The sequence below is a fragment of the Leptopilina heterotoma genome, unplaced genomic scaffold (assembly GCF_015476425.1).
Source record: "Leptopilina heterotoma isolate Lh14 unplaced genomic scaffold, ASM1547642v1 Lhet_135, whole genome shotgun sequence".
Lineage (NCBI taxonomy): Eukaryota > Metazoa > Arthropoda > Insecta > Hymenoptera > Figitidae > Leptopilina > Leptopilina heterotoma.
In genome coordinates, this window is record NW_025110854.1 from 36,824 (window position 1) to 58,777 (window position 21,954).

General features: G+C 27.6%; 1 protein-coding gene across 1 annotated transcript; it reads right to left on the minus strand.

The window, feature by feature from the left end:
* Nucleotides 1–2,319: 2,319 nt before the first annotated feature.
* Nucleotides 2,320–16,556, minus strand: LOC122497694. Its single transcript, XM_043604957.1, has 5 exons — nt 16,432–16,556; nt 3,060–3,246; nt 2,880–2,974; nt 2,668–2,803; nt 2,320–2,591 (listed from the first exon to the last, which is right to left on the minus strand). The coding sequence occupies exons 2-5, from the start codon at nt 3,201–3,203 to the stop codon at nt 2,499–2,501; spliced, it is 468 nt and encodes a 155-aa protein (XP_043460892.1). The 5' UTR covers nt 3,204–3,246; nt 16,432–16,556; the 3' UTR covers nt 2,320–2,498.
* Between the last annotated feature and the right edge of the window lie 5,398 nt (nt 16,557–21,954).

Here is a 21,954-nt window from a genome sequence, read left to right on the forward strand (position 1 = left end):
TTTTCCATTTTTAATGTCAGTTTAACATTTCTTTAGATATAAATTGACAATAAATTAGTTTGAAACTATGATGACATTGCTCTATATATGTTTTTTTGAAAAAAGAATCAGCTACGATTTTCGGAAATGAAAATTTGGAATCTTGGGACGATTACAGATAAAACTGCGTTAGCACAATTTTGACTCATTTTAGGTAAACCTAAAAGTGCTTAAAGACCACCGTGACCAGTAAACAGGAGTCCTACTGGAAACCGCTGAATACCATTGGCGGTTGGATCTACTCCTTCGCAGCCCCCGAGACCATAACAATTGGTTGTCATTCCCTAAGCCCAGCCAAGATCGAGCTAAGGGATGTTGGAATCATAAAACTAGGACCCGGGTGCTCCTTAAAAACCAAGGACACTATTATCCCAGCTACAACGTCACAAGCTGGGAAATCCGAGTTTATTTTTGAATCAGAACTACATCTAAACCTAACCATACTATCGCCATTATTAGCGAAATACGGTCACCTGTTAGAAGGAACAGCGCTTCCTGTTGACTTCGGTTCCGGAATAGAATCCAAATTCTCCACCTTCGAAGCCAATTCCAAGACTCTAGATGATTTAGAACAACAACTACAAGAGCTGTCCTTTCAACGTCACCTCAGAGGAGAACATCACATATTGATGTATGGATCATATGGAGGATTGATACTGTTGTTCATGATTTTCACACTGTATGTTTGTCGCATACCATGCAAATCAGGAATAACCAACCTCACCCGGAAATGCCGCGTTAAAGCAAAAAGTAAGAATTTTAAACTACCAACGTCGACACAAGAAAAATCCAGCCCCGCAGTGCACCAGAAAAAAGGAGACGAGCCAGCATACACAGAGATCGCCGCATCTTCAGCCAGACCTACTTCCGTCCAAGGGGAGTTAGAAGCAAAAACGAAAGAAGCATTGGCCTCAGGTAGCTCAATCGACCAAACAAAGAAAAAGTCTGCAACATTTGAAGAAACTCAGCAACGGAAGATCAGATGACTAATTTAAGGATCAGAATCTTGGACCTTTCAATTTCCAACCGAAGACAACGCCGAAAGAAAAAGAAATTTTTTACGACCACCAAACGTTTTCAACACCAAAGAAACGTCATTCAAAAGGGACAACCCTGAAGATCATCAGGAGAAAGGTGCCACTCATATGAAACGCAACGGGCAAGTAGAGTCTCGATTTTCTTAACAATTATTAAAAAAAAATAATAATATTCTTTATATTATGATTATCATATTCATTCATTAAGTTTCAAAACTATCAAGCTTTCGTTTACCTTAGTTAAATTTTACGTAAAAAGAAATTTTTCTTTGTTATCAATATTAAACAAAACAAAAAAAACATTTTAAGGAATTTTTTTGTCAAAATTAGGCACTAGCCATTAATATTAGACTACTAAAATTAGTAATTGTTTAGCAAATAAATATAAGGTATCTAAAGGATAGAAGAAATCTGTAATTTGTGATGAGAAGTGTCGGTGATGTCAGTACCGTCGGGACGTGTTCGGCTTAATCCTTTTTTAACAAAAAGAGAAGAATTTTCATGAGGGAAGCTTACACGGACTTACCGACTATGCAGCCGTTTGGGCCGCCCTCAAAATCGCCAAACTATCCTTTCTACCATATAGTCAACAGTGGTGAATGTGTGTACCTTACAATATACAAGCATTCACCCATGAGCTATGGGAGTTTTGGGTCAGCACCTAACCGGCGGCGGCTCTCACAATACAGCTACTAGCGTTTTCGCACTTCTAAAACAACTGTGCGTATTAATTATAAAGTGAGGGAATCATTGTGGTTGACCCCGGACCTAGGATCAACATATTACACAAATCCAATACCTAATGCCGAATTGTAGAGATTAGACATGTTATAATTATACCATTTCTACTTACGTGCTCAATCCACGATGTGCCCGAATGTATCTCAGACCAGGCGACTATTTCTCATTGGGAATTACTAATGCAGTAATGATTGCAATAATAATAATAATAGTTGAATTTTGGAGAAGAATTTTGCTAACTCTAATAATAATAAGAAATTTCTAAAAAGAAATATTTTTTTTTTGAAAATAACTATTGCAGTCTATTAACTATACGCAGCCTATTTTCACCCACCTACGCCTACACCTTCCTACCATTTAAGGTAAAGTAAAAGGGAAAATTAAAAAAAAACAGGAAAGAACAGTCCGATGTAAGTTATTGAATTTATTATTAAAGTAAAATATATCACAAATACTTTCATAACATTTAACACAATCAATGTAGAGTAGCTAAACGTACTATAAAATGTGATTAGTTCATAAAATCTTTTAATGAAAATTATTAAAGAAAGCTATGACTAACTAAAAAGGGGAAGAAAATAATTCAAAGGAAAATTAAAAAAAAAGTAATATAATAAAAATCTTTCAATTGTCTTTTTGAAAATAACTCTTGGAATGTCAAGGTAGTTCCCTCTACCCAGACTATTCACGTCCGCCTTTTGTCCACTCCCCTTCTCGGAGTAGACCTTCTGGGCCAACGTTGCACCACTCCTCCTCTGGCTCGATGTTATAAGACTACACAAAAAATGAATGACTTACACTTAATGCGATTCCATTCCTGCGCGACTCGTTTTTAATCAGGCAAACTTACCAGCACCCATCGACTGCCTCCTACGGGCGTTCCCTCGCGACTCCAGTAGAAGCTCTGCAGAAACGTCAACCGCATGATCCTGTTCAGTGACTGAAATCCCACGGAGGGAGGAACCGCCGGAAGGGCCCGTTTGGAACTATAAAAAAAAAATTTTTTTACAGGAACGCATTTAGAGATAAAAAAAAATTTTTTTTAATAAAATTTATACTCACCACACGAGATTAAAGCCGTCTCCATACCATTTTCCCTGCAGAAGCTTAGTGGAATCAAAGCCCTCGGTTAGTTCAGAAGGACCAACGTAATTACGCTAAAAAAAAAGGGTAATAATACATATTACCTTAAGAATATATATATATAAAAAAAAAATTTTTTTCTCATTTCTTCTTGCTTACCATCGCCCAAAACCCGCGGCATAAATATTGTTGCTGGGGTTCATCCCAGCGATATTCTTGGTACCAGCGTGTGCGAGAATATAGCTTTGGATGACTATCTCGCACCAGCTGGATGTCGTGATGCCAACACTCATTTTCGTTCATCCTACGGATGGCCGGTCTCCAAGGCCCAAATTTGATTAGGAAACTAAAAATATATATATATATATATATATATATATATGGGACATTCCACGTCAACACGGACAGAGCTCTAAACAAAAATTGCTTTGATGGATTTAAACGTTCTAGGGCTTAAAAGATTTCTACGTTCATGTACTTTAAGATGCCGATGGGCGTTTTTTGCAAAATTCCATTTCCGATGCCAATAGAACTGTCAAAAGTCAAAAGGTCCAAAAATCTCAAAATACTTTTATGAATTAAAAGCAAAAAACGAGGTAAATTATTCTGTAACTCATTCTTTATCAGTTTTTAGGGTTCCCCAATATAAATCTAAAGTTTTTTTTTTAAAAATCCAAAATGGCGAATTCAATATGGCGGACAAAATTCAAATTTGATCAGATTCGATTAAAACTTGTTACTCGGGGGTTTTTAGGGTCGCTGATTACGAATCTGAAGTCACTTTTTAAAAATTCAAAATGGCGGATCCAATATGGCGAAAAAAAATTTTCAAATTTGATACGATTCCCTTAAAACGTGTTACTCGGGGGCTTTTGGGGTCGCAGATTATGAATATGAAGTTACTTTGTAGAAATTCAAAATGGCGGATAAAATTTTTTAATTTGATCAGATTTAATTAAAAAGTGTTCCTCGGTGGTTTTTAGCGTTTCTGATTATGAATTTGAAGTCTCAAACACAAAGTAACTTCATATTCATAATCTGCGACCCCAAAAGCCCCCGAGTAACACGTTTTAAGGAAATCGGATCAAATTTAAAAAAATTTTCCGCCATATTGGATCCGTTATTTTGAATTTTTAAAAAGTGACTTCAGATTCCTAATCAGCGACCCTAAAAACCCCCGAGTAACAAGTTTTAATCGAATCTGATCAAATTTGAATTTTGTCCGCCATATTGAATTCGCCATTTTGGATTTTAAAAAAAAACTTTAGATTTATATTCGGGAACCCTAAAAACTGATAAAGAATGAGTTACAGAATAATTTACCTCGTTTTTTGCTTTTAATTCATAAAAGTATTTTGAGATTTTTGGACCTTTTGACTTTTGACAGTTCTATTGGCATCGGAAATGGAATTTTGCAAAAAACGCCCATCGGCATCTTAAAGTACATGAACGTAGAAATCTTTTAAGCCCTAGAACGTTTAAATCCATCAAAGCAATTTTTGTTTAGAGCTCTGTCTGTGTTGACGTGGAATGTCCCATATATATATATATATATTGCGAATACGGGTTAATATGGTTAAATTATTGCTTTCTTTTCTCTCTGATTCTGAATTGGTAGAGAACCACTAGTTCAAGTAGTCATTACGTAATTACTAAATTGAATTGGTAAAAGGATAAATGAAAAAGGTGCAGGTTTGCGCATATTTAGAAGCCATTAGTTCTTGCTAAGTGGATTAGTAAAGTTTTTGTTCTTAGAAATTTTAAACAATATTTAGAATTAAGTATTTTTAAAGACACATTATTAATTTACACAAAGAAAATAGAGAATAAATAGATAAAATTAAATATTAAACGAAAATTTAGTTCATTTTAAAATAGATTAAAATTATCACAGTTACACACAGACAATGAGACAACACTATCAAAATTGTATTATTAGCACTTCCAGAAGTTTTTTTTAGAAATAAAAATTTCTCTAAATATCATCAAAATCTAAACGATCTTAGCAGATTTATCACAAGAATTCTTTTCTAGCACTTAACACTTACAAAAAGTATTCAAAATTATACAAGTCACTTGATATACTGTGTACACCACGCTTAGTAATTACCCAAAGTGCACACGGGAAGCGCTATCTTCTGCGTCACATAGCCACTTTACTGATTGGATTAGTAGGAGCTACTTATTGAAATGGTGAAAATTCTTACTAATTTGAATTAATTATAGGCATTGCATAAGAGTTCTACTGATTCATTGGTGGAATTTGATAATTCTACTAATTCATTAGTAGAATGTTAACCTACTAATTGAAAAGGTAGAATTTCTGCTGGTTCGGATTTGGAGAGTTGATATCATTAAATATATTAAATTTCAAAAAAAAAGGAACACCCATTTTTGTATTCAATTCGTTAATTTAATATTAAAACAGCATTCTGGGTTTTCCTTGTATATTTATTTAACAAAATTATTATATAAAAAAATACGCATTTGACGTAATTTTAAAATGGTCCACTTTTACTTATTTTCTCCTAATATGTGGATTTGCCTTCATAAATTGTATTTCCACTGGTAAGAGTAATAACATTCCGAAACAATTGAATTTTCCTAAAGCAAGAAGGGCCCTAAAATAAACTTTATCTTAATAATGCAATCCAATGGGAATTTTCATTCCTTCAGAAAACTTGTGTGAAATCTTGTCAAGTTGTTTTGAATGGTTGAACTCTTTTGGAGGTTTTATTAAAAATAATAGACGTACAATCGTTAAATGAACATTAAAAAAAAAAAATTTTTTGTTTTATTTTAGGGGTATTTATACTGTTCTTTAGTTAAAATAATTATTTTTGATAAAAAAAAAACAAAATCAGTCACCAACTCAAACATATTATGTAAATAAATTTAAAAAACTTTTGTAATTAAATTTGTTAAGGAATTTCATTAGAATATTCTTAACAAATAGAATTTTCAGAGTATTTTGGTTTGATAATTGATTGATGACTGAATTATTACAAAGAGTTAAATTCTAATGTATTATGTTCTTACTGCGGGATTAATATAATTAAAATTTTTTTTTAGTTCAGGCCTCGAACTGCCTTTGGCATTGAAAATTACGTACTTTACGTACCAAAAAAAAAAAGAAAAAAAATTAGTGACTAATTTACGTAGCAAAATTTGTAATTTTTTTTTATTAAAAGTGCCAACTCTAAATCACAAAATAGAATGATATAGTTTAAAAAATTACATGGATTTCAATCAACATATTTTTATTACTTTAGAAAATCTTAAAATTGAAATAATATTTTATATGTTCTTATGATAAAATTTTACTTCAGAACTATAAACTAGGAAGTTTTGAAATTCTTTAAGGGTTCATACCACTTTGTCAACTTCAAAGAAAAAAAAAATTAATTTTTTTTTACGGATTTTAAAAGCATAGGATATCTCAAAAATGTTGTGTAAAATTTTAGAAAGATCTCAGCACTTTAAATATATTATTTCTGGTGACATTTGAACGCGTACAAAGGCTATGTGCTTACATAGTTTAGTAATGTGCCGTTAAAACTTTCAATTGGAAACTTTCGTTTTGAAGGTTTCAAATCATGAAATTTATGATCGATGAAAATTTTCATGAAATTTATAAAATTTGTAAATATGGTATTTTGGTTATGTCAAGTTTCAATCATGTTTGAAAATTGATAGAATTTGTGCTTATTTTAAATTCTTAACCTGCACAAACTTGTTATTGTAAACATTTTACTATTCATTCATGTGATCCTTGAAATCTTATTTTTAAAATAATAAAATTTTAAAAAAATTTATGAAAATTAAAATTCAGGAAATAAATTTTTGTAAAAATAAATATTTTGAATTAAAACATTTAGAATAATATAGTATTTGTATTTTACAGTTAAAAGGAATAGTTGGAAACACAATTAAATAATTTGTAAATTATTAGTTTTAAAAAAATTAGAAGTTAAGTCTAAAATTTCAAAAATTTCAATTAATTTGAAACTTTTTATTGAAACTTTTAACTGAAAGATTTGAAAAGTATAAATTTTGGAAACGGCACATCAGTAACACAGTTACTAGTGGAATCAGTAAATTTTTATATTATCAGTAACTCAATTCACATTTTTTCATGTTGTGTATTCTATTGTTAAATTTAAATAATTAAACAATATTTTTTTTTATAAAAAGACGTTTTCTATGTAGTTAGAGAGTGTCTTTGTTAAAAAAAATTTTTTTTTTTAAAGAATACCTAGATATAAAAGACCTAGATCAATAAAATTTACATGGATCGTAAAAAAAAAAAATTCTACAAAAAGCTAAATTTTGAGGCATGTATAGTGCTATGAACCCTTTATTAACAAAATATGACTTCAGTTTTCAATCAATCACTGTTTCTGAAAATGATCACCGCCAGCGGATTGATGGGAAAGTGAATGTGAATAAGAATAGAGAAGGCATAACTAAATATTTATTCACAATCTGTATACATATTTTGAATTTTAGTCGAAATGGTCAAAATTACGTACTTTACGGACCTTTTGTCAAAATTACGTAACTTTTAGGTACCAAATTCAAATTACGTACTTTTCCTTAATTTATGTACTCAGTTCGAGGCCTGTTAGTTAATTAATAAAATATATATATATATATATATATATATACATACTCAAATTGTTTAATAAATTGAACTTTCGAAAATTTTTATTCTGAAAAATAAGATTGTTGTAATTTTAATTCTATTATTTCAAGATAATTAAACTTTCCTAACCAAATAATTGAAATTTTTTTACACTTTTGGAAAGTAGTTGGATTCTTTTAAGAAAATTGTTTGAATCTTTTGAAGATAATCAGGAAAGTTAGTGACCGTAATTATAATTTAAAATTTAAAGTCCCTCTTACAGTTTTTAATCAATTTTTGCTCTAAAAATATTATTGAACTTCTCTTGAACATGGTTGCCACAAAATCTGGATTTCAAAATTCCAAGTTAAAATTTGGGAATTATTTGAAAAAAAAACCATAGAAAATTTTAGTTTTCTTATAGAAGTCCTATTGGAAAAATGTTAAAAGAATTTGGAGATTGAATTTATCAGTTATTACATAAATTCAGTTGAATAAAATTGTTTAATTTTTTTAATGATAAGTAAGTGCTAAATTTTTACTATGAAAATGGTTAATACCATTATTAGAGAGTAGATTTTATAAAATTATCGAGACATCGGAGGTGTCACTTTCAGAAGAATCAGTCATGATTGGAACATTCAAGTCAATTCTAAATTAAATAATTTCATCTTTAAACGCTGTTTAAAAACTTAAAAAAAAAACAATTAATATCAAAAAAAAAAAATCTTTTTTGACAATTGCAATACTAATAAAGATATAAATTCCTTTTGAACAATTGCCAATATTTTTCATAATTTTAAATTTCTGATTAAATGTTTACTACCTATTAAGTAAATGATTGATTACTAATGGTTATTATTTTCGAAAGGTTTTAATGGGATTCTTCGCGGGAATTGGATTATTTTCATAAGTGATGGCATTCTTGGGAGGATTCAATTGTTTTATGGATAGTGAGATTTCTTTTCGCAGAAATTCAGAAAATAACCAGAAAATAACCAGGAATTCTATTGAACGAAAATACTAGACATCCTGTTTAACTCCAAATTAAATATTCTGCTCTCTGGATTTGAATTGGTTAAAAAATTGACTGATTGAATTGGTAAACCAAGTAAAACTAATGAATTGGTTAATTTCAGTAGTTTTACTAATAAAATAGTAAAATTAGTAATATTCGGTTATTACTAATATGAATGGGTAAAAATATTTGCTAATTCATTTAGTAATTCATCGTTGGTTACTAATTGGATTAGTCAGTTAGATATAACCTCTATTTCTATGACAAAATATGTATATTTGTATAACAGCAGAACAGCAGTTATAATTTTTGATTTAATAAATTTTCTGTATTTTCACATGCCAATAGGTTAATATTACACATTTTGGTCTAATATTGTACATACTATGCAGCAATTTTAAAATCGCTCTTCACCATGAAAATTCAAACTTTTATAGGTTATATATACGATTTAGTGACGTAATTGTAAATTAACTAGTAAATTAGTAAGAAATTACTAATCAAATAGTAATTTTTCCCTCCACAAAGCACATTAAAAGGTTACTAGTTCGATTGGTTAAATGAGGATAACTATTTAAATTAGTACATTTAGTGACTAACTTTTTGCTTTCTGAATTGGTAAGATCTTGCTAACAATTGGTTACTTTTGACTAGTTCAAGTTTAGAGAGTGTAGATGGAAAAGAAAATTCTATTGTTTTCATAATAAATTGAGTCCAGGCTTGCAAAAGAAAGAAAATAGAAACAGGGAATCGATTTAATGACTTAATTTTAAATCCGTGATATTTTTTTATTTCTTATTTTCGACTTGGCGAGCAGCTCTATCAAAACAAACTCACTATCGTTAGAACGCCCGGAAAAATTGCTACGACGTAGCAATGCCTGGCCGACAGAAACTCGACACCGCAATAAAAGCAACGTTCCCGGAACGTAAATGCTCTAATCTGTGAATTCCTCTCTTAAGTATCGAAAAAAAAATATATATATATATTTCTACACAGTTCCCTTCCTACTTGAAACGAAGCTTTAATAATCATTTGTTTAATTGGTATTAAGATGCTATGAACTATTTAAAAAAAAGAGAATTTTATTAATTCCACAAATTATTAATTATTAACTATATTAATTTGAATGTTCTTTCATTCTTTCACTTTTTCTGTCCCTCACACTCTGAAGTTGTCTTTTATTTAAACTTTTATTTTCTTATTAAACATTAGATAGATTGTATACATATTATATTATTACGTTATAATTATTTTTATTTTATAATAATTAATTCAAAATTATAATCACAAATAGAAATGATCAGAATTTTTTTTTCATTTCTTTTCATTAAAAGACTAAAATTTTCTTAAATATTATGTTTTGTCAAATTGAAATTATTTTTGTTCTTTACTTCTAAAGAAAATTAGAAAGTTTTTAAACAACCGTGATTGAGAAATAGAAAATTTATTTATTTTGCATTATTTTGTTTAGGAATCACAATTTCTTTAAACAAAATTATTATTTTGTTTTAGAAAAAGAAAAAAAAAATTTTTTGCACAAATTTTATTTTAAATCTTTTTTTTTTGGAATAGGATTTACCACAGGAATTTGTTATAAAACATGAATTCTTATTATTTTCTAGAAATTCAAATTATTTTTTTAAATAATAATTAAGTTTCTTTAAAAAAAAAATTTTGTATTATTTATGAAAATAATGGAATGTTTGCACAAAATTTTATTAAACTTTTTTTTTAATAATTGAATTTTTGCGTCGATATTAATTAAAAAAAAAATAAAATCGAATTCTTCAGAAAAATGTTATTATTTGGAAAATTAGTTGAATTTTTGTGAAGAATTTTGCTAAAATTTTAAAACAAATAATTTAATTCCCTTAAAAAAAAAATTGTACTTATTTATAAAAATAATTGCATTATTTAGAAGAATCTTGGTTGAAATCTTTGAAGTAATTAAAAAAAAATTTTGTAAAGAATTTTATTGTTTTTGGAAATGGTTGAATTCTTAGAAAAAATTTTTTTATTTTTGAATTAATTGAATGTTTGAAAAGAATTTTTTTGTACATTTTTTTTTAATAATAGAATTGTTTTGTGAAATTTTATTAAAATAGTAGTAAGTACTCTTGTATCGTTCAATCAATTCACTTTTATTTGAATAAACAAACTCCTCTTAACCAAAGCATTCTTCTCTATTTACCTCTCTAAGACTCATCTCTCTATATTCACACAATTAACACCTATCAAGCAGAGCGTATCTTTTAAAAATTGGATAAAACGAACTCACAATTTCAAACAACTTCCCAAGGGAATTTGGCAGCTTGGTGCCTCCCCAAATTCAGAAATAAAAAGAGCCATCTCAAATGCTCGGTATTTTAAATAAATTAATTCTGGTTTGTAACAAAAATACCGTTCAAAATATTGCAAGTCACATAAAAAAAATGCCCTGATTTTAAAAAAAAATTTCCATGACATCTCCAGGTTTTCCAGGTGTAATAAATACTCTGCCTAACATAAATTCTATTATTGAACGAAAATAATGAAACTATTAAAGGAAATTCAATCAGTTTCATTACTATTTTAAAAACACAAAAACTTCCGCCTTCCGTCAAATTCAAAAATAAAATTTTGATAAATAATATTACATTTTTAATTTTTCTGTCATTATTTATTCTTATCTAACAACATTATTTTATTTTTTTTTAAATAATCCAAATTATTCTTATTAATCAAAAAAAAGTTTTTTTTCTTCCTTTATATTATTACACTATTCATTATTCCATTCCAATTGCTAAAAATTAGCATTTTATAACAAACATTATAGAAAATTAGTAAATACATTTTTTTTTCTAATAGGAATAATTTTATTACTTGACAAAATTTTGATTATTTCCTTGACTCTAAAGAATATTCTGAATCACTCTAAAAAACGATTAGATACTAAAAAAAATTTTTTGTGATCGTACTTATTTACAAATCTCTCTAAATATAAAATAAATTATCTAAAAACATAAATAACCAATTTTCTAAACAAATTTGAACGATTAATATTTTCCCACAGGAATAAATTTTATTAAATGATTTAAAGAGGGAGTTTTTTTTATATTCAGAATTCTTCAACTAAATACGAATCTAAAAAAAAACTAAAAATACAGATAATTTCAAAGAAATATTCAATTTAATCAAAAAAAAAAAAATCAATTAATCCTACAGAACCATTAGTTACAAGTATAAAAAATACAAACTTATTAAAGAATTGATTTAGAACCATTTTAAAAAATTAATTATTTCTTAAAATTCATACTATAATACTTTTAACACTCAATTATTATGTAGAACCTTAAATAAAATTCATTTTTAAAATAAACTGTAAAAGATAAATCAATGATACAAAAAAAAATAATTTATGGAATAATAGAAATTTCGTATAATTTAAGCCTGATAAAATTTTTTTTTGAAAACATTGATTTAATTTAAAAAAAACAAATTTTTTTAAATAATTAAAAAAAAATTTTTACCAAATTTTAATTGTTTGTAAAGTATTCAAAATTGAAAACTAATATATTTATATAATTACAATTATTATAAAAAAATTAAATTTTTGTAATTCGATAATTGAATTCAAGAAGAACTTTTTGAAAATTATTCAAATTAATTGATTCATAGATGAAGTTTAATTAAAATATTTTGTTAAAAAAAAAAAGTTAAAAAACTAAATACTCTGTAATTAAGAAATTTATGAAAATAAAATTCAATTAAATATTATACCAAATATTTTTTTAATAATATCGAAATAATGTTAACATTAGGGGAGGGTAGGCTACATTGAACCGGGTATTTTATAAAGTCCAAGAACTAATAAAACTTTACTAATTTCGATCAGGTTTTTGTATCAAAATTAAGCTGAAGTACTCCTTTAGTTAATACACACGTTACAAACACAAATTATTATGATTAAATAATAAAATTTAATTTTTTTCTAACAAGTCACACTTTTCTTATTTTGAAGGATGTGTGTCTACATTGAACCACCTCTAATAAAACACTACAATTTACTTCTAAAATAATATTTCCACTTACACATTGTAAAAAATCTTATTTTCCACTCAAAAAAATAGAAAATTGTTATTTAAATGTTATTACTTGTTAATATAGGAGATTAATGTATTTTAATGTCAGGTTAGGTAGGTAAAGTGACAGTTTGAGTTTATCTCGTTCACAATTGTGATGAAAGCATGTCTTCCAGTATTTTTCTTACTAATTAGTAGAGCAGACAATTTTACAACTCTTAAAATTGAAAATTCTTTGCTTTTTCGGGTGGTTCAATGATGCCGCACTCACTGTATTCACATGACATTCACAACAAAAATTGTTTATAATAAATTTGTGTAAGATTTAAAGTTCTTTATCACATCGGAATATTGAAGTTGACACCCTAAGCGAAATAAATCGCAAGTTTACTAATTTTTAAAACTTCCTATTTCAATAAAAAAACGTCATTATAATTCCACCAAATTTTTTGTTTTGTACGTGAAAAACAGTTTTTTTAGTTTTTCTTTGTAAATAATAAACCTACGTGCCCGAAATTTTTGGACATAGTTTGTTTCAGTAAAACTAACTTATATATTAAATAAGAAAAAATTTCACTCAGTCATTTCTCAGAAAATTGAAGTGGTTCACTGTTGACGCTGGTTCAATGTAGCCTACTCTCCCCTAAATCAAATACATTAAATTAAATTATAAAAAGTATTCACTCTTAGAAGAAATTATGGTTGAGAAGTTAAAACTTAAAGTGAACAAACAAAGATATAAAACATAACCGTTGAACACATCAAAACACATTAAAAAGTTAAATATTAAAATTATTAAAAACGCTTCTAACCCACAAAACCTAATTTTCAAAACAAACAAATCTAGTCTAAAACTATTAAATTAAATAAATTAAATATAAAAAATATATATATATATATAAATATAATATAATTTCTTATACATAATAGTAAACACTGACAAAAACAAAAAGCTAAAAAAAATTAAACAGAAAATATGCACAAATATGTACTGAAAGAAAAAAAAGGAAGCAAGATAAATGCATGAAGATCGTACGGAACATGCACACCCTAGGCGCTTGAAATTTTTCGGTTCTCGACAAACTGGGATCGCGCCAGAGAAGATAGTTTGTAGGTACCGGAAGAGGTGGAGAAACGCCGGGGAGCGGGCGAAAAGCATAGGAACAAAGACAAACGCATGGAACCATGCACTGCTTCGTGGTAGTCTCGGTACAGCACGGTGGTCTTCAAGCACTTTTAGGTTTACCTAAAATGAGTCAAAATTGTGCTAACGCAGTTTTATCTGTAATCGTCCCAAGATTCCAAATTTTCATTTCCGAAAATCGTAGCTGATTCTTTTTTCGAAAAAAAACATATATATGGGCAATTCCACGTGAGATTTAAGTCCACCTCTTAAAATCGGCCAAAAAATATTTATTTTTCTATTCTGTATCGAAACAAATTAGATTCGTATTTTTTTATTTTTGTTTAATTGTACAAATTTTCGAGTTATAAATTTTCGAAATTTTTGACTTGTAATTGAAGACCTATATTCAGTAACTTATAATTCCGAAAATATTGAGTTTAGGAAAAAGTTGTTAAAGAATGAAAGTTTTAGTTTTCTTTCGAGTTTTAAGAAATGTAAACAAAAAATTTTTTTATAAACAAATTAATTTTTTTTAACTTTGGGCCGGATTTAAAAAATTTTTTTTAAAATTTATTTATACCTTATAATATAGAGGAAGTTTCCAAAAAGTACCGAAATGGGCCTGATGTGTTAAATGAGTTTTAAAACATTTTCAAAAATCACTTGCAAGCATCACATGGGATATTTTTACAATTAACTTTTTAGAACTGTCTGCAGCGTATAAATTTTAATCTATTTGTGTTCTTTGTTTTAAGTTAAAGGGTCTACGCTGTAGCAGTTTTAAAAAGTTAATTGTAAAAAAATCCCACTGTCGACTAAAATCTCACGTGGAATTTCCCATAGGGTAATGTCACCTTGAGTAGACCGCCTGAGCTTTTAAGTTATCTGACAGCGAAAATGTGAAATAAATAGTGCGAATAGCAGCACCGCACCTAGAAACCGTAAGAAATTAAGTTCCGCGATAATCATATACGTTACCGTTTGATGTAACGCATTTTTGAGAACACAAACCAAAAAAGAAGTCGCTCTTTCAATGAGTAAAGTGATTTAGAAGTGTAAAAGTAGTGTAAAATTTAAGTTTTAAAAGGTAACTTATTTTTTTCCTACTACTTTGGACATTGAAATTGATTGTCTTAGTTTAATTTAGTGATAATTTTGACTCAAAAAAAATTGTGGTGGCTGCCATAAAAAGTTGTTTGTCACCATGAGTGGACCACAGTTTATAACCATGAGTGGACTGCCTGCTTTTTCCATTTTTAATGTCAGTTTAACATTTCTTTAGATATAAATTGACAATAAATTAGTTTGAAACTATGATTTATGTTCTTTATTAATTTTTTTGTGATATTGATGTGATATGTGACAAAATTATTAAAAATGGTTTCACTTGTAAACATTGCGACACATACATGGTCTGAAGCTGCATAAGCATAAATTTTGTTTCAATATATCAGAAATATTAAATACATTAAAGAATTTAAAATAACTTTTACAATTTTTTAGGAGTGGTCAACTCAAGGTTACACTTTTTTCATTCCTTAAAAATTAGCTTTTTTTAAAAGTCAATTGTTTTTTCCAATAAAAAAAAATCAAAGCTATTATGGTATAAACACTTATCTAGGGATTTAAACTAAAGCTTGAAATAGAAACCTCCGATTAATTTGCTTTCATACAGAATTTTTTAGAAAAAAAGATTAGGCGGTCCACTCAAGGTGACATTACTCTATATATGTTTTTTTGAAAAAAGAATCAGCTACGATTTTCGGAAATGAAAATTTGGAATCTTGGGACGATTCCAGATAAAACTGCGTTAGCACAATTTTGACTCATTTTAGGTAAACCTACAAGTGCTTAAAGACCACCGTGACAGGCGGGGCGGCGCCTACGAAGGTGTGGAAGCGGAGAGAAACGGAGGAGAATCATACGCCAAGTATAATATATATATATATATACGGGCGGAGAGTCAAGCAGCGAGTATATCTATATAACACGCCAAATATATAAAAAACCAAATAACTTTTTAGACGTTTGACAGAAGTAATTTAAAATGATAAATATGGCAAAGCTCTATTTAATTTTAAAAAAAAATTAATAAATTTGAAAACATAAGATTATTATATAAATATATTTAAAAAAAAAAAAAAAAACTTTTTCTATGATTGTTTTGAATATAAAAGGGTAGCAAAGTTTTTTTTGATATTCAATTTTCTTTGTACAACAAGAAAGTTCGATTATTTATTAAAGTAAAATTTATTAAAATTTTTTTTAATATACTTTAAAATTTTAAATATAATATAATTTGACAATTTAATTCTAATGAATTTTTATGGAAATTCATGATAGTAATAAATTTCTTTTTAAAAATATTTTTCAAAAAATAACTTCCAAAAATTTAATAAACCTAAAAATGTTCGCTACTTTTTTTAAAAAATGTTTTAAATAAGGTTCTTTAAAAAAGAAGTAAATCATTTGTAATTGAATGTAACGAAATTTCAATTACATCAAACATTTTCAATTAATTGTTTATAAAAATTTAATTACCTTAAAATAACGAAATTAAAAATGTTTATTTTTTAAAATATTGCGAAAATTCAATCTTAATTTTTTTTTAAAATTTTTTTAAGATGAATCCTTTTTATAAATTAACTAATTAGAAAAAAAATTATATTAATAATAATAATTTAATTGTTCCCACTCACCGTTGCAGTACAATCGCCTATAGAAATAATACAAAAAAATTCACAAAACACCAAAACCCAGTCTTTTGTCAAAATTTACACCAACAGTTTTTATATATATATATATAAATTTTTTTAAATACAAAACACTAAACAATAACTAAAAAGAGAACAAAATAAACACTTAACAAAAAACACTATAACTAAATATAAAAGAAAACTACACTGACGCCTACAAAGACAACGAAGTAGATAATAAACGAGATTTGAAAATGCATACTACAGCACAATGCACATCTCACACGAGTGACCACCTCACCGAGAGATGCTGTCACCATACGACAATTAATCAAAACTATTACTAACCACTTCAATTCAAATTCTACCACTTAAACAAAAAAATAACAATTAATATAAATTATTTCGCTCATTTTTTTATTAAATTTTTTTATATAAAACAGGGATCGTTTAAAGCAAATTTAAAAACCGAAAATTAAAGAAAATTAGCTTCTATTTTTTTATAAATTCAATATTTTCAATCACATATTTCCAAAAATTCAAACAAATTTAAAAATAATAACATTTTATAATTATTTTTATTTTTTTTACATTCTGAAGAAAACAATCATGTTCAGAACATTTAATTGAAATTTATCAAAAATTGACTAGATTCCTTTAAATTATACAAAATTCTTTTAGAAATAGAATTGTTTTTTTTCTTTAGAAAAAATTAAATTATTACAATTAGTTTTATAACATTTTTTTAAAAAAATATTCTATCACCTTCAAACAATACAAACAAAATTTATGAAAATTCATTTTCTAAACTTATGAAAATTTTATAGAAATCATGATCCTGAATTTAATACAATTACTAAAAAAAAATATTGTAAGAATTTAACTCAATTTAATTTTTATTCGGTATATGTTTGTCCACCTTTTGTACTGTGATACCTGTATAAAAGCTCAAAAAAAACCACAATATCTCAAATATCACTTTTATTTCCTTTTTTCCAAGTATCCTAACTTTTTAAACAAGACCTGGTTTTGAAATCAGTCTACGTTGCCCTGACCCTAACAAAATAATTTTATAAAAACAACCTATAAAAAAACAAAATAATTTTTTTTATAAAAGATACAATGAAATAGCAATTTAAATTTTAAGTACATTATTTTTTTATTTTTTTTTCACAAATATGCCAAGCAAAATAATGTTTAAATCAATCATTGTCTAAACAAACAGAAATTTCGCATTTATTTGTTCCATATTTATTTATCACAAAGCAACACAAAATGTAAAAAAAAAAATGAAAAGAAATCTATGCTGGTCAACAATATAACACAAAACAAAAAAATCAAAAAAAAACCATTATATACCAAGTGTGGTTGAAATCGAATCGGTGGAAATAATTCGGGCTTTAAAGGGTTAAAAGATTTTATAATTTAATCGAATTCGGACTTAACTGTATTAAAAAGAATTTTTAATAGTCTTAAATGAATAAAACGCTCAGTATTTTATAGTAAGAAAAATGGATGTTAAATTTATTTCAAAATAAATACTGTTATTAAAAATTTAGGATCCCCCTTTTAAGTACGTTATTAGTTCAACGTCTCCGATTAGACGGTATTTTTAGCTGAAAAATAAAAGGAAAAGGTGGCAATAGCAAGGTAGAATTTTAACAAAGACACTAAGTAATATGTGCAATATGATGTTACAAGAGTCTGTTTATTCAGTACGTTTAAAAAGATTAATATTAATTTATTACAATTGATGTTGTCATATCATTATTACAATGTGTACCCTTTTTAACTTATATTAATTAGGTCTTAAAAATTACCCTTTGTAAAATTACATTTAATAAAAATAAAATCCAATACTTAGAATTGTGACAATAGAAAAAATTATAACTTATGAATATACCTCTGTTTTAAACAGAAAATGATATTTAAAGAAATTAACTAATAAGTGTATGTGTGTGTAAATGTGTAGAAGTAATTACAGAATAATTGTTTAATTAACTCACCAATTATAACTTATTAGAATTTATATCTCTTTTTTTTAGACAGAAAAGTCTCTTATTTCTGTGTCTTCCAGTTACACCTGTAGTAATATTCGCGTATTCACTTTTACTTCTCTTTTTTTTTAGTTTTTCTCTTATATTCCTTTTCTTTTTAATGGTCTTTAAATAAATTCCCTTTTTTTTAATAATAAAAAATTAAAAGATCAAAATTGATTTTAATATTTAAAATTTTGGGGTTACCAAATTTTAAATTTGTAATCAATTCTGAAATCCTGTGTTATACGTAGAATGAAAGAAATAAATCTTCAAACCACAAAAAAAACGAGGTTCAATATTTTTATCACTTTTTTCTTATTTTGAAATTCTCTTTTCTTTGTTAATAATATTTATTATTAATTTATTCTTTTTTTAACGAACTGTTTTCTCAAATATTCTTCACTTTTAATTCAATTTATCTCGAATAACTTCTTTAATATTTCTTTTTATCTTTATATTTTCAAATATATCACACTGAGAGAAGTCCGGGAACTAATACGTCCCGTGCGAGCCTTGAGTTGTACTTTTGAATGTTTTTATGTGAACCCTCGAATCGGGATGTCTCAAGCCCCGATGCGAAACGTGGAACGTCCTGAAGCGAGATTACACAGAACTTTCAGTGTTTGCCACCAGTTGTTTTCTCACATGCGAGAACAATGTTTGACTGGATCGGGGAGTCTCAGCACCCGATTCGGAACAACTTAAACACGACAAGCAGAGTAGCTCATAGCGACGTCTAGCGGGAACTATTACGTCTCGGTCTTCTCTCAGTGCACTTTGTTTTAATTATAATCTTATACGATCAACTTTAAATAATTATTTCACTCAATATTATATATTTTCACAATAGTAATTAATTAAATTCAATTAATTCAAATTATATAAAATCAACCCTTAAACTTGGGGAAATGAAATACAAAAACCTCCACCTTTTTGCGGGAATTAATCACATTTAGAGTCCAATGTCAGTTTTTCAAATTTTAAAATGGCGGAGAACTTTATAAAAGTCGATCAAATTATGGATTTTTGTAATGTTACAGACTCTCAATAAAAAATCAATATAAAATTAATCTTATACTGTGACATATGGATCAAAAGGTAATTTAATTATGTTTACAATGACAATCTATTCATTATATTTTGACATTTATATTTATGTTAAAAATGAAAAAACACTAAATTTTTAGCGTTTTTATGGTTTAAAGGGTCTGAACCACGGGTTAATGTTAAAAATTTTTATTTCTAAATATTGTGTTCTTATTTTTACACAAATTGAAAGATTTTTAGAGGATGAGACCCAATAAAAAAAAGTTTTTATTTTTTTGGGACACCCTACTATGAATCCAATTGTTAGTTTTTTAATACAATGACTGGTTTCTTCATGGGACTTAATGAGTTAAAAGTTTTTAATTTCCTTTAAGAAACTAAATTTTTTTTGTACAAAGTTAAAAACAACTTTGTCGATGCATCTGTCCATTGAAATGGACCGCTTGTTACGAACCAGAAAAATATTTAATATTTAAAACAATTGATAATTTATTAATTGTTAAAATTAAAGTAGACTTTTAAGTTGGTCCTATTTTTAAGATTCTCGGAAGTTCAAACTGACAAGACTAAAGGTCTTGTTTATTATTATGGGATTCGATTTATATCCACGAAGCTGAGATTCTCCTAGAAAATTCGGAAAATCTACCCTATCAGATCTCAAGAAGGAATAAAGAAATTTAAAACAGTTAAAATATATCAGTTATACAGTTATTTATTAAATTTAAATTGACTCGAATTATCTGCCCCTCGTACAATTTTTAGGAAAGGCAGGAAATGAATTTAATTGGCCTGGAACGATACATTGGTACTTACCGTCCTGGCGTTCGCACTTAAAAACTACCGTCGCACTCGTCAACGGGCGCTAAACAAATTTTCACAAATTGTCTCTTATTCTAACTCCTAAACCACCAAACACAGGGCGGACGCGGAAATTTCGCGGATCCGGCCGGTCTTTCAACAAGATAAAATATATCTTCACTGATTCGGCTTCTAGGCTGCCTCCGCGGACTTCGGAGTAAGTTGGATTTTATTTTCGTCCGAACAATATTGTAGGTATGACAATACAAACAATAAAGTGTCCTAGTTACCGGACGGGAGACTGCCTGGGATTTTTAATCGTACGCGCTTATTCGCGAGTAGAGACCGTACTGTTCAATTTAGATGGGTAATTAATGTGTTTTTATAGTTTGCTTCCGGAAAGAATGTGGAAAGGTGGAGACAGGGCGTTGGACCTGTTGCTATGCCGAAATTGCTGAATTTGCAATTTTGCAGGTGCATTATGTTGAAATGCATTCCTTTTCTTTTATTCTTAGGAAAGAACATTTTAAATATTCTTTCAATTTTGGAAACAAATATTAATTTGTCTATTTGTTATTATTATTATTATTATTATTATTATTTTTTTTTTTCTTTTTTTTATCAATCTCTGAAAATAGGATTAATGTAAGTTGGAAATAATGGACATTTCAAAAATAGAAATTCCATTCTATGTTGTAACCCTTTAAAGGTTACTACAATTCCAACATTAAATCAATTGTCCCAATATTGATCTGGAATTGATCAGTTGTTTAGATATCAAAAGAAATGCACATGCTTGGTGTTAGCATGGCAGCATAGCTTGTAGGTCTGGGAAGTGTAATGGGTAAAGAGAGGATAGGTATAGGAACATAAGCGAATGCGTATTTCATAAAGATCCCGGGGTATGTATGTATTCTATGTTAAATTTTAAATGAGAGCGAGCGAGAACCCGCCGTGCATTTGTGGCTTTAGGAGTAAAGAGTCGCGAACATTCCGTTAGAGCGAGAGAGAGCGCTTCGTCGTTGAACACAACCTTTGTTTTCTTCGCACGATGCCCGTCTATTACAATGCGGTATTATTTTAATTATATTAATTTTATAAATTTTAAAATCATAATAATTACAATACAATAATTATAATTAATTGAATTATAATGATTGTATTATATTTAATTTTAAATTCTATAATCCTTTATACGTTTTCATTATCCGTGTTGACTTCAAGGGCTTGCATCTTACGTGAATTAAAATTATTTTTGAAACAATAAAATTATATTATTTCTTTTGGATGTGAGTTGCCAAGTGAAGTCACTGTATTCTAAGTGTCGTTTTTCTGACTTCGGGAATTCCTCATGGTAACGCGATCTTAAACCTGCTGCAATCTAACTTGAAGCGAGTTTTAGTAAAATATTATTTTGAAATAAAATGAATTTAAATTTTTGTTTCAATGATTTTTAAACATTTTTAATATATGTTTTGTTATTATATTTATAATTTTTATGTTGCTAATATTGGCGCAACAAACCACCATGGAAATTCCGTTTTCGTCCTCGAAAACTAGCAGCTCTTAGATTCAACACGGTTATTTAAGGATATATATATATATATATATATATATATATATGTTTATTTAATTACGTAAA